The 14,213-nt window shown below is 37.2% G+C and overlaps 1 protein-coding gene across 1 annotated transcript; it reads right to left on the reverse strand.

The window, feature by feature from the left end:
• Positions 12,025–13,218, reverse strand: LOC107621432 (inverted formin-2-like). Its single transcript, XM_016323454.1, has 2 exons — positions 13,135–13,218; positions 12,025–12,852 (listed from the first exon to the last, which is right to left on the reverse strand). Exons 1-2 carry the CDS (start codon positions 13,216–13,218, stop codon positions 12,025–12,027), a joined length of 912 nt encoding a protein of 303 aa, XP_016178940.1.

A 14,213-nucleotide genomic window follows, 5' to 3' on the forward strand; every position in this document is an offset into this window, starting at 1 on the left:
TCAAAAATATTAAAATTAATGAAATATATCTCCTAAAAAATATGTAGTTAAAGATCTAATTAGGTTCTTAATTCTAAATACCTTTAATTTGCGAAAAATATTCAGTTAACTCTAATATTTTTATATTAGAAAGGATCTCGTTACAAAATTAAACGCAGTATGAATCCAATTAAAAGAAAAAAAAAAGATATAGAAACCTAATTACAAATTTAATAAAATTATAGAGACTAATAAAGTAATTAAACCGCAAATATAACATGATGGTTATCAGTGGCTAAGAGAAGGGGGGTTGAATCTTAGCCCCCTTTTTTTCTTGATAATACTTGCTGACTTTTGAAACCAACTTTGGAAACTTTTTGTCTTTTTATCTCGTCACTAGCCACGAGACCTTTTCTTTTTGTCTCGTCCCTAGCCACGAGACTTTTCTTTTGTCTCGTCACTTGATACGAGATATTATTGGTTTTTGCTCCTGTGCAGTAGAAACAGAAATGGAATAGAGAAGAGAGAAAATTACACCCAGATATATCCTGGTTCAGCTGCTAAGTGCAGTGCAGCCTACATCCAGTCTCCATCACAAACATGATGGAATTTCACTATAATCTTCCTGATTACAATCTGTAAAGTGCTAACCCAACTTACAAGGGGATTCCCACAGAATCATGAAACACAACATAGATGAACAAAGGAACTCTAAGAACATCTATGACTTTTTCTTTTAATTTTGCATTCTCTGCCTTTTTCCGATCTATGACTTTTTCATACAAACCTCACTGTTTGCCTTTTTTCCATGAGACTCAAGACATGACAAAATTAAACAGAAAAATACAAAACAGAATACATTGAAAGAGAAGAAAATCTGCTAGCTTAGGTAGCTCTGAGACTTCTGTGCCTTGCACTCTCACTCTTTCTCCTTGCTCCAAACAGTGGCTGTTAGGGGTGCACAAGACCCGGTCCAACCCGAAGATCCGGACCGGACCCGATGACTTTGGGGTTAATTTGGCCCGGCTTCATTACGGTCCGGTCAGATCCGAGGTTTCAATAGATGGTCCCAGTTATTTATTAAATCGGGTTCGGCCAAGCCTCGGGTCACCCAGCCCCGACCCGTTGGACCCGTGTAGTTGTTTGCTATTTAATATTTTGTTGTTATTGGTTGGTATGACACTATAAATTATTATTATTATGTTAATCTTGTGTTGCTTGTTAACTTTGTTTTAATTGTCTTTTGAACTTTGAATGTTTAATGTGTAATTGATATAATTATTATTATGAAACTTTAAATACTTTTACTTCCCTAGCTTGAGTGGCGTATAGCTTAAACACATCAATCATGTCACTCATAATCTCTCTCATAGTTTTCATGCTATTAATGATAATTGAGTGAATTTGAAATCCATCATGTGGCAAGCTTTGAGATCCGTTAGAAGACATATGGCAAATGATAACATTTGCTTTCCTGATGAATTGTTTTCGGATCAAGCATGAGAAACAATTTTGGACTTGGAGCATTGAAACTCATTCTGGCCTAAGTAACATAACAATCAATTTTGCCTCATAACATAAGAAACATTAATCAAGGCTGAATGTAATTTTGATTTGGGCTTGCACCAGAATTCTTTTTATTTTTGGCCCAATGGTTTCAGCCACTATAATCACAATAATTTAATACCAAGACTGAATTGGGCTTGCACCAGAATCTCATTATCGGCCCAATCAAAACTGCATCACAAAATTATTAATTAACACATGTTTAATGAAGATCAAATTAATAATTTTGTAATTAAATATTTCAATAATGTTTGTTCATCATCAAAATTAAATTGGAGTTTTCCAAACTCATCAGTCTCCCCCTTGATGACAAACATTATTAAAATTGAAATGGAGAGAAATTTAAGAATTAGAGTAAGAGTACTCCCTTTGAAGATTTGAATTTCTCCCCTTTCAAGTTTTCACATGGCTCCCCCTTAATATATACCATTTTTACCAAGGGAAGCACTAACCTGTAACATTTTAATCAAGTTTCAAGTAACAATGTTTTTTAGCATATTCATTATATGATGCTAAATGCTTGATTTATGAGCAGAGTTGTATGATAATCAAAACTCTTTTGTTATCAATAAATTGATTTTCTGTTCAAATTATACACTCATCAGTTGAGTACAAAACAATATTGTTCAAAAATTTTAAAAAAATTTCAGTCAAGATATCAAAGCAACATTATTCAAGTAAGAAAAATATTTTTGAATCACACATGATTACATCAAAATATGACAGCTGTTAGATATTACAGTTTAAAGGAACTGCTAAAAATAAATTATCAAACCTGCATGTTTGCCAAGATGAATCAGAATATTCAATATAAGTGTGCATATTCATCAAGGTTAATTAACAGCCAGGCATTCATGTAATCAAAACAAATGCATTGCCAAAACATCATAAATCAATAGCAGTAATCATAATGAAGCAAATACAGTTTCAACATTATTAACATGCTTTCATCAAGCATCACAATATATCACATCACAATATATCCTTTTAACAAGGGTGATCATGAATTTTCAAGAGAAAATTTCATCCCCTGTTTTCCACCTCTGTTTTTTAGATTTCAATTTTTCATTTTTTCTCCCCCTTTTGTCATCAAAGGGGCACCTGCAAGATATAACCCAGAACATAGAGAACAGAGTATGCAAAAAATAACCCAGAACATAATCCAAAAGTATTAACAGAGTATCACACAGTTATACTACTATCAGTCTTCAACCTAACAAAATAACAAATTGAGCCAAAGTGTGCCAATATCAAATAGTAAACTGAAATTTAATCATCAGAAAGATTAAAGTCCGAGTCCTCGGCCCCTGCTTCATTACCAACTTCATCATCAAGGCTTTCCAGCATTAGACCGACCCTTTCTTGGCATTTCTTCCAGGCCGACTCATTTTCATATGCAAGTTTGCGAGCAGACTTGTAAAATTGAACCATGAGATCAGCATGTTTGAGAATTCTGTGAGAATGTCTCTTAGGGAATCGGTCGCCTTTGAGGATTCTGGCCGGCTCTCAAAGTCATCATCAGAAGCCATAGATTTCTTTTCCTTTTTAACAGCCCCGCCTCCTTTGATCATAGAGACTTTGTTCTCTACATCCTCATTTGTTAAATCTACCTTAAAGTACTCAAAGATGCACGTGAGAAACATTCCATAAGGTAATTAGCCTTTTTTGTACTTTTTACAGACTCCCACATATGTCTAATCATTAGATAACTAAATGAAATGGAAGATGAAGTAACAAGAGCAAATATGATGAGACAGTCAGATACGGTTACCCTGTTATGAGAACCACTTTGTGGGGTGAGAATGTGAGTTATGATGCGGTGCAGCAGGGAGTTGGTTGGACCCAAAGCCTTGTGAGTAGGAACGGATCCGTCCAGTCCAGACAGATTTTCACAGATTTGATGAAGAACTTGCTTGTATGCAACCCCAACGTGTGAATCCCATTTATCACTCATGTAAACCTTCGGCCCTTCATCAATGTAACCAAGGGCAGAAGCAATGGTCTCAGCATTCAGAGTGATATGCACACGTTTCACGTAGGAGTGAAGGCTGCCATCAATAAATCTCAGATTCGCATAAAACTGTCTCACCAACCCTGGGTAAACCATTTTGTGAATAAGGAGCAATGGTGACCATTTGAGACTATCAAACAGGGGTTGTAGATTGATTCCTTTGGAGGCCAGAGACTCGAGATTCACCAAGTAGGATGGGCACATATGCCATTTTCCCAAAACCTCTTTGTGGAATTCATAGAAGGCACAAGTAGAAAACCTTGAAGGATCAAAATGGGAGTGTGGTTTGTGAAATTTATTCTTGAACTCCATTGAACCAAGGTTCGTGGGTTCTCTGGTCTCATGAAGCACGAAACCCTTAGTCTTTTGAGAGCTTTTTCCGGATGCATGAGGAGTGAATTTCTTCGGTGGTGATGGTGGTGGAGACAGAATAGGTGATGTGTGAGACTCTTCTTCTTCTTCCACGGGAGCTTTTTCTTTCTTCTTCCTTGAAGAGGTTTTCGTGGCAATGACTTTCCTTCTCATGGTGTCGGTTTGCTTTGAGGGAGGTGAGGGTGACGATGATGATGTAGAGTGAATATGGATGTGAGTGTGAGATTGTGGAGTGGACGGTTTTTGAGAAAATATGAGCCTTTGACTTTTTCTGGGAGCAGTTTTCTTTTTCATGGTTGGGAGAGTGGAGAAGTTGAATATGAAAGGGTGAGGAAGGCCGAAAGAGGTGAGGGAGGAGGGAGGTTAGTGGTGCAATAAATGTGGAGTGGAGAGAGATAGTGGAGGGAGTTATTAACCATTAATGGTGCGGTTATTAACCAGGGAAGTTTTCAAAAAACTGAAAAAGGAGGAGTTTCCTTGAATCAGGGGATTAGTTGGAAGGAAAGATTTGATTTGACAACATACTTCTTCCAACAAGATTTGATAAGACAACTAATGAATTTTATGATTTTATTTTTAAAAAAAATAAGGAACTAACAAAACTGCCATGGTGGGGTCAAATATATTTGGTAGGGCCCATAAAACTTAAATTCTGCGTTGCCTCCCCCTTAATTATAGCTCTTCCATCATGCCCTCATTTTTATCTCGTCCAAACCTACGAGACAAAACTGAGTAGAGTCAAATATTCACAAGTTATCAATAGAACTTAAATCAAACATTCCCAAACTTTTTCTCAGGGTGCAGAATCTGTCTTCACAGAGGGGTTTTGTAAAAATATCAGCAATTTGGTCTTCAGATTTTACAAATTGAATATCAATAGTACCCTTTTACACATGCTCTCTAATAAAATGATATTTTATCTCAATGTGCTGGGTTCTTGAGTGCAGAATAGGATTTTTTGAAATGTTTATAGCACTCATATTATCACAAAATAAGGGTATACTATTGATTTTTAATTTGTAATCTTCCAATTGTGTTTTTAACCAAATTAATTGAGAGCAACAAGCAGATGCGGAAATATATTCTGCTTCAGCCGTGGATAAAGCCACTGTGGCTTGCTTCTTGCTTGACCACATGTTGAGTGAGCTTCCAAGGAAGCAACACATGCCGGATGTGCTCCGTCTATCCACTCTATCTCCCGCATAATCTGCATCACAAAACCCTACTGCACAAAAATCATCAGATTTAGGATACCATAATCTAAAATTACAAGTCCCCTTAATGTATCTAATGATGCGTTTAACAGCCGTAAGATGGGATTCTTTTGGATGAGATTGAAACCTTGAGCATACACCCACACTTTGAACAATATCCGGTCTAGAGGAGGTAAGGTACATAAGTGAACCTATCATTCCTCTATACCTTGTTTCATCCACATCTTGGCCATCATCATCCTTTTCAAGTTTTGTGTTAGGGTGCATTGGTGTACTCATTGGTTTGGAATTTTCTAGGCCAAACTTTTTGATAAGTTCTTTTGCATACTTTCCTTGGTGAATAAAAGTACCACTAGGAGTTTGTTTGATTTGGAGGCCAAGAAAGAAAGTTAGCTCTCCCATTAAACTCATTTCAAACTCACTAGTCATAAGTTTTCCAAACTCTTCACACAAGGATACATTGGCCGATCCAAATACAATGTCATCAACATAAACTTGAACAAGGAGTATATCATCATTAGATGCTTTAATAAATAAAGTAGTATCGGTGGTACCCCTTTGAAAATGATTTTCTAACAAGAAGGCACTAAGCCTTTCATACCAAGCTCTTGGAGCTTGTCTAAGACCATAAAGAGCCTTAGATAGTTTAAAAACATGATTTTGGAAATCTTTATGTTCAAAACCGGAGGGTTGAGCCACATACACTTCTCTATCAATAAAGCCATTAAGGAAAGCACATTTAACATCCATTTGAAACATTTTGAAACCTTTATGGGCAGCATAGGCAAGGAGCAACCTAATTGCTTCCATTCTAGCTACCGGAGCAAAAGACTCATCAAAATCTGTACCCTCTTCTTGATCGTAACCTTGAGCCACTAATCTAGCCTTGTTACGAACAACTTGTCCATCCTCACCAAGTTTATTTTTAAACACCCACTTAGTACCTGTAACTTTCTTACCATCCGGATGAGGTACTAGTGTCCAAACCTCATTCTTGTCGAATTGAGCAAGCTCTTCTTGCATTGCTTTGACCCAAGATGGATCTTCAAGAGCTTGTTTGACATTGTTGGGCTCCATTTGAGACAAGAATGCAAAATTGCTTGGTTCGGATTGCTTTTAGTGGAGGATCTTGTTGTTACTCCTTGAGAGGGATCACCAATTATGAAGTCATGAGGATAACCCCTCATAGACTTCCATTCTCTAGGCTTCCGAAGTGGTGTTGAGCTTTGATGAGTTTCTGATGGTCTCACTGTTTCAATTTCTCGTGTCTGTTCAAGAGATAAAATGAAAATGTCTCCTCCAATCTGACGAGACAAAACTGGACTGGCAGATTCTTCGTTATGAGCAGATTTAGGATTTTCTTTACTTGTTCCAGCCTCTTCACCATCTGAATCATTACCTATCACAACACTGGGAATTAAGTTAGAATCACAAAACGTAACGTGTATGGATTCCTCTATGGTTCTATGTTCTTTGAGATAAATTCTATAAGCCTTGCTTGTGGTGGAATATCCAACAAACATTCCTTCATAGGATTTTGGATCAAACTTCCCAAGGTTTTCTTTATTGTTAAGTACAAAGCATTTGCATCCAAAAATATGAAAGTACTTAAGATTCGGAGGGGTTCCTTTCCATAGCTCATAAGGGGTTTTCTTCAACCCTTTTCTAATGATTGTCCTATTCAAAATGTAACAAGCTGTATTCACAACTTCAGCCCATAAAAATTTAGGAATCTCATTTTCACAAAGCATAGCCCTAGTCATCTCTTGAAGGCTCCTATTCCTTCTTTCAACCACCCCATTTTGTTGGGGGGTTCTAGGGCATGAAAAGTTATGAGAAATTCCTAAGTCATCACAGAATTTTTCAAAGTCTTGATTTTCAAATTCTCTTCCGTGATCACTTCTCAAATGAGCAATTTTTAAATCATTTTCATTTTGAATTTTCTTGCAAAGAGTTGAGAAAGCATGAAAAGCATCATTTTTATGAGCAAGGAAAAGTACCCAACCAAATCTAGAGTAATCATCTACCACCACAAGACCATAGTGTTTACCTCCTAAACTTTGAGTTCTTGTTGGTCCAAAAAGATTAATATGTAACATCTCTAATGGCCTTTTGGTTGAGATTCCATCCTTAGGTTTAAAGGAGGATTTTACTTGTTTGCCCAATTGGCAAGCATCACAAGTAAGATCCTTATCAAATTTGATGTTTGGAATTCCTCTAACCAGATTTTTCTTAACAAGCTTAGAAATTTGGTACATGCTTGCATGACCCAACTTTCTATGCCATAGCCATTTTTCAGATTCAAGAGATGTAAAGCATGTCACATTTTGTTCTTTTAAGTCCTCAAGAGTTAATCCATACACATTATTGCATCTTTTAGCTTCAAATAAAATATCCCCAGTTTTCTCACAAATAACTAAACAAACAAACTTCCTAAAAATAACTTCAAAACCTAAATCACACAATTGACTAACACTAAGCAGATTATGTTTCAAGCCTTTTACAAGAAGGACATCATTTATACAAGATGAAAAATTTTTACCAACTTTTCCAACAGCCACTATTTTTCCTTTTGCATCATCACCGAACGTGACAAGTCCTCCATCATATTCATCAAGCTTTACGAAGAAGGTTGTCTTTCCGGTCATATGTCTAGAGCATCCGCTATCCATATATCACATATTTTCTTTCCGTTTAGATGCTAGGCACACCTACAAAACAAGCTTAAGTGACCTTAGGTATCCAAATTTTCTTGGATCCTTTCACGTTAAACCATCTCTTATGTCCTAAGCCATTGTAATAAAAAACAACTTTACAAACTTTATCACCAATCATTCTTTCACCAAAAAAGCATTGAATAGGAAAGTGTCCATTTCGATTGCATAGTCTACAAAATCTTGGAGTTGCTGTTTTGTTAAAGTAGGTGGGATCTTGAAATCTTGTATCATTAGAGGATGAAGCAAAGTTTTCAAAATGAGATTTTTCAGCAGATTTATAAAACCCCAACCCAGTCTTATCATAAAGAGGTTTTTTACTAGCCAAGATTTGATTCAGATTTTCAGAACTTTGGGTGAACTTGGCTAAGTCTTCCTTAAGCCTCTTAACCTCTTTAAGCAACTCTTCATTTCTTTTAAAATAGTCTACATATGCAAGAACGGAATGATCACTTTCACATCTCTTAATTTGGGCTTTTAACTGCTTATTTTCTTCAACAAGATCACAAGCAGTTTCGGCCTCCCTTACTTTTTCTTTAAGAAAACTATTTTCAGCTTTAAGAATGGTGATTTGTTGTTCAAGTTCTTGATTTTCCAGCAGAAAACATCTTATTTTTTTAGAAAGGTGGTCTATCATAAGATGAAGATCTTCAGTGTTAGGGTTATGAAAGACTACCTGATCTATGTGATCTGCCATGAGACAAGGTTGTGACTTGGTCTCGGATTCTTAATCATCATCATCCGAGTCATTTTCCAAATCTTCCCATGAAGCCATCAGTCCCTTCTTCTTACCTTTTTTTGGCTTCTCTTCCTTCTTTAACTTGGGACAATCAGATTTGAAATGCCCCATTTCCTTGCAGTTGTAACAAGTTACTTTGCTAAGGTCTTTCTTCATTTTTCTTGAGCTGCTGCCTTTGCCTTTGAGCTTCATCATTTTCCTTTCTTTTTTGAAACTTTTTTCAAGTAGGTGTTTTCAAAAGCAAGTAAATTTCCTCTCAAATCATCATAAGTCATAGAGTCAAGACCACTACAAAGATAATTAAAGCTTTTGTTTCCCACTCTTTTGTGGGACATCTCAGCACTCTTCTCACTAGTACAGATTCAAGATACTTGATTCCCATAGCATCCAAGCCAACAATAATGGTGTTGAAGCGTTCAAACATCTCATCAATGGATTCTCCTTCCTTCATTGCAAACATTTCGTATTCTCTATTTAACATATCAATCCTGGTCTTTTTCACAATGGTTGTTCCTTCATGAGTAACTAGGAGTTTATCCCAGATTTTCTTTGCTGTTGTGCAACGTGATACCCATCGGTACTCCTCAAAGATGATAGCACAGTTGAGCAGATTGATGGCCTTGGCGTTGAGCTCCACCTTTTTTCTATCTTCATCCATCCAACTTGCTTCAGGTTTAAGAGAAACAACTCCTTCGGCACTTGTAACAGTTGGATATTGAGGCCCTTCCAGGATGATCTTCCAAAGTCTGTAATCCACTGCTTGTACAAATATCTTCATCCTCTCCTTCCAATAGGTATAACTTTTCCCATTGAAAAGAGGAGGTCTGTTGCTTGATTGTCCTTCAGTCAGATTGTAGGACACCACATTTGAGCCACTATTTTCTGCCATGAGGATCTTTACTCCAAGCTGCAAAGCTTGATCTCTTTGAGACCAAGCTCTGATACCAATTGATGGTTATCAGTGGCTAAGAGAAGGGGGGTTGAATCTTAGCCCCCTTTTTTCTTGATAATACTTGCTGACTTTTGAAACCAACTTTGGAAACTTTTTGTCTTTTTATCTCGTCACTAGCCACGAGACCTTTTCTTTTTGTCTCGTCCCTAGCCACGAGACTTTTCTTTTGTCTCGTCACTTGACACGAGATATTATTGGTTTTTGCTCCTGTGCAGTAGAAACAGAAATGGAGTAGAGAAGAAAGAAAATTACACCCAGATATATCCTGGTTCAGCTGCTAAGTGCAGTGCAGCCTACATCCAGTCTCCATCACAAACATGATGGAATTTCACTATAATCTTCCTGATTACAATCTGTAAAGTGCTAACCCAACTTACAAGGGGATTCCCACAGAATCATGAAACACAACATAGATGAACAAAGAAACTCTAAGGACATCTATGGCTTTTTCTTTTAATTTTGCACTCTCTGCCTTTTTCGCTCTATGGCTTTTTCATACAAACCTCACTGTTTGACTTTTTTCTATGAGACTCAAGACATGACAAAATTAAACAGAAAAATACAAAACAGAATACATTAAAGGAGAAGAAAATCTGCTAGCTTAGGTAGCTCTGAGACTTCTGTGCCTTGCACTCTCACTCTTTCTCCTTGCTCCAAAAAGTAGCTGTACTCTCTTTTTATAGAAGAGGGAAGCCTCCACTTTTGAAGCCAGAAAACTAAGTCAACTTCTTCTTCTCCAAGAAACAGATCCGGTTTGGCCACACAGAGAGAGAAGAGATAACCATGCAAAACCCAACATGCAATTACCTCTAGTCCTTCCTTGGTCATCACCCTTCATCAATCCGAGCGCTCCATCATTGGCTTGCTCTCCAAGATGGATTTCTGGCCCTTGATGCTTCATGATGATGATGGCTTCTTCTACTACAATCTCTGCCTCTTCCATCACTTCGCCACTCTAGCTACTTCCTGTGGTGGTTGAGCAGATTCAAAGACAAGCCATGCCTCCAAGAATCTCTTCCTTGCTGGCCGAATCACCTTCTCCATTTTTGGTATGGAGAGCTCGAGATTACCTCACCAAATCTTATCATTTTTGGTGAAAATCTCAGCCACAACATACTTTTATTTTGTTATGTTTTCTTGCCATCATCATGATGGTCTTGTAGAGTGTTCTTCCTTCACTTCGGTAGCTCATTTTTGCTTTCATGGTTTGCTGGGTATTGTCCGAAAAGAGAAGAAAGAATGAATGAGAGAGAAGAAACAAATGAAAGAGAAGTAATTAAATGAAGTTAAACCATTAGGTAGAAAAAGTAGCTTTTACTTCCCTAGCTTGAGTGGCGTGTAGGTTAAACACATCAATCATGTCACTCATAATCTCTCTCATAGTTCCCATGCTATTAATGATAATTGAGTGAATTTGAAATCCATCATGTGGTAAGCTTTGAGATCCGTTAGAAGACATATGGCAAATGATAACATTTGCTTTCCTGATGAATTATTTTCGGATCAAGCATGAGAAACAATTTTGGGCTTGGAGCATTGAAACTCATTCTGGCCCAAGTAACATAACAATCAATTTGCCTCATAACATAAGAAACATTAATCAAGGCTGAATATAATTTTGATTTGGGCTTGCACCAGATTTCTTTTTATTTTTGGCCCAATGATTTCAGCCACTATGATCACAATAATTTAATACCAAGACTGAATTGGGCTTGCACCAGAATCTCATTATCGGCCCAATCAAAACTGCATTACAAAATTATTAATTAACACATGTTTAATGAAGATCAAATTAATAATTTTGTAATTAAATATTTCAATAATGTTTGTTCATCATCAAAATTAAATTGGAGTTTTCCAAACTCATCATAACAAAACAAAATGTTATTGTAGTAACAAATAGTTTTAATAATGGGATCTATAATATACCTCTTTTATGTCTAAAAATGATCATTTATAAGGTGAAATTAAATAAGCTTAATAATTTGATCTCAAAAACTAGGATTTTTTTTATTTAAATTAAAAATATATAATATTTACCGATTTAAATAAACATACAACTATTTACTAAAATACATTTTGGATTACATCTCGGATGCACTGGGAGAAACCACACTAAAAACGTATCACTGTGTTATGACACGCCACGTGCTAGTCATATCTCGGATGCACCCAAGATATGAACAAAACTATATCTTGGATGCAGTGCATCCGTGATATGACCATATAATTAGTTTTTACCCACTGCATCCGAGATATGCACAATTAGAGTGATTCGGGGCAGTGCATCCGAGATATGGTCAAGTGTGCATGACAATTTTTATTTATAATCATTACAATATTTTTTTTAAAAGACATCTATTTACATGGATAAACAAGTCAAATTATACATTTGGATGCACTAAAAAAGAGTCATACATTTGATGGAGGTCTATAAATATAAGTATTAAGCAAAATACATATATGAATAATGGTAACTAACGCCGTCCAGCGGCAGGATCCAAGTGGTGTCCAGTCCCAGATCCACGAGGACGGGACACCCTGGGAGGACAGTATGGATGAGAACGAACACCTGGCTGGCTGAAAGTGAGTGGTGGACGCTGGTATGATGGCGGAGGAGGAGCTGATACAGTCATGGGAGGATGAGGAGCTGATACAGTCATGGGAGGAGGCGTACGAGGTGATCTCCAGACAGTACCGGACGGTGGAGTCGGCGGTGGCAGGGATGGAGTCTGAAAGTGGGGCGACGGAGCAGAACCTGATTGGTGCGGTGGTGGAGGAGGAGTCTGATAGTGCCCTGGAGGAGCTGTCCCATGACAGATGGAAACACTGCTCGACGTCCCTGGTATGTCGGTGTCGTCTCTCCTGTGGAGATAATGACTGGCCAAGGCATCCATCGCATGACTGGGTGCCCCGAGGATCTCGAACATGTCATCGATGTCCATCATATCATCGGATCTAATGTCAAACTGGGGCTGCTCCAAAGTTCTATCATCAGTCGGGTGGTCAGCTGAGGTACCCGGCATAAGCCTCGAAGCAACGTCAGCCTTATGGTCAGCGAAGAATGCGTCAGAGGGATGCTCTGCATGCGCATCGGGAATGACATTCTCGTGTACCTCCTCCTGTCGGGCGTACTCAGCCTCCTCATCTGACAACTGCTGGTCTGCATCAGGAGGATCCCCACCGTCCCTATGGGCGCGCTGACCACGTGCATGCCCAAGTTCAACCTCCCTTATATAGGGAAGCAGGATGGGTGGCGGCGGGAGACCTAGCGTCACACGGCGTGGCAAAAGTAACCGTGGTCGCTGCAATTCCCAAAACAGATAACTAACACATATTAGTTACATCTAAATCATTAATTGTCCCTAAACAGTACTACAACCTATAATGTACCAACCTATGTGTTTACGTTAAACGTAATAGAAGTATATAAATTTCTAAGTCACTAAAGAGTAATACCCTAAACGCATTACAAGATAATTATATAAATCTACAAATCTTAAACCTATTAAACACGGATATTTTTTTATTTAAATTAAAAAATATAACATTTACCGATTTAAATTAAAAAAAAATTAAGCACTAACTTCAAGGTCCAACACTCCAGCTACGTGCCAAATATCATTCAGCCTATTAATGTCTCCTGTGCGGACATATGCTCGGGATGTCATAACTCGTGAAGAGTCTCGCTTTCACATGTGCAGAATCTCAAAAGTTTGAAAAAAATGACCCTAATCCACGCTGATTTCGGATGCTGTGGGTTTATATATGCTCCAAACCATATCTCGGATGCACTGCCTCTAATCACTCTAATTGTGCATATCTCGGATGTAGTGGGTAAAAACTAATTTTGGTCATATCACGAATGCACTGCATTTGAGATATAGTTTTGTTCATATCTCGAGTGCATCCAAAATATGATTAGCACGTGGCGTGTCACAACACGGTAGCAATGCATCCGTAATACGTTTTTAGTGTGGTTTCTCCACTGCATCCGAGATGTGACCCAAAATATATTTTAATAAATAGTTGTACGTTTATTTAAATCGGTAATATTATATATTTTTAATTTAAATAAAAAATTTCAAAAACTAACTCTTGTATTTTTTTATTTTAATAATACATGTTAAAAATATGATTGAACATATTAACATGTAATAATACTTAAATATGTCCAAACATATTTGACAAAATTTTTTTATTTTTTTATTAAAATACAGTTAAATACAAAAAACACATGTCAAACGAATATCAATAAAATATCGTATTCAAAATATATCTCCCACACAGACGATAACAAAGTAAAGTATCCGTGCTTTACATGTTATAACAATGGCATGCCTTGTAAAATAAATTAAGGTCGCTTAGCTTATATGTCCTTGTATTCACTTTGAACTAAAATCCATTTTTACATCCCCACTCCGCCCACCGGCACTTGGCCGCATAACTATCCGAGCGGTGATCTGCCGCTTGCCTTGGTGGCGTTTTGGCCAACAAGGTTGCAACTTGCAAAGACTAACCCTCACATGAATCCATCACTCATAATGAAAAACAATTTTGAGATTCTTTAAAAAATAAAAAATAAAATTTGAGATTAAAAAGGTAGAACATGTGTAGTATTAAATTAGTATAACTTTTAACCAAAATTAGTAAAGAGACGAGGATA

The sequence above is a fragment of the Arachis ipaensis genome, chromosome B10, assembly GCF_000816755.2.
Source record: "Arachis ipaensis cultivar K30076 chromosome B10, Araip1.1, whole genome shotgun sequence".
NCBI lineage: Eukaryota > Viridiplantae > Streptophyta > Magnoliopsida > Fabales > Fabaceae > Arachis > Arachis ipaensis.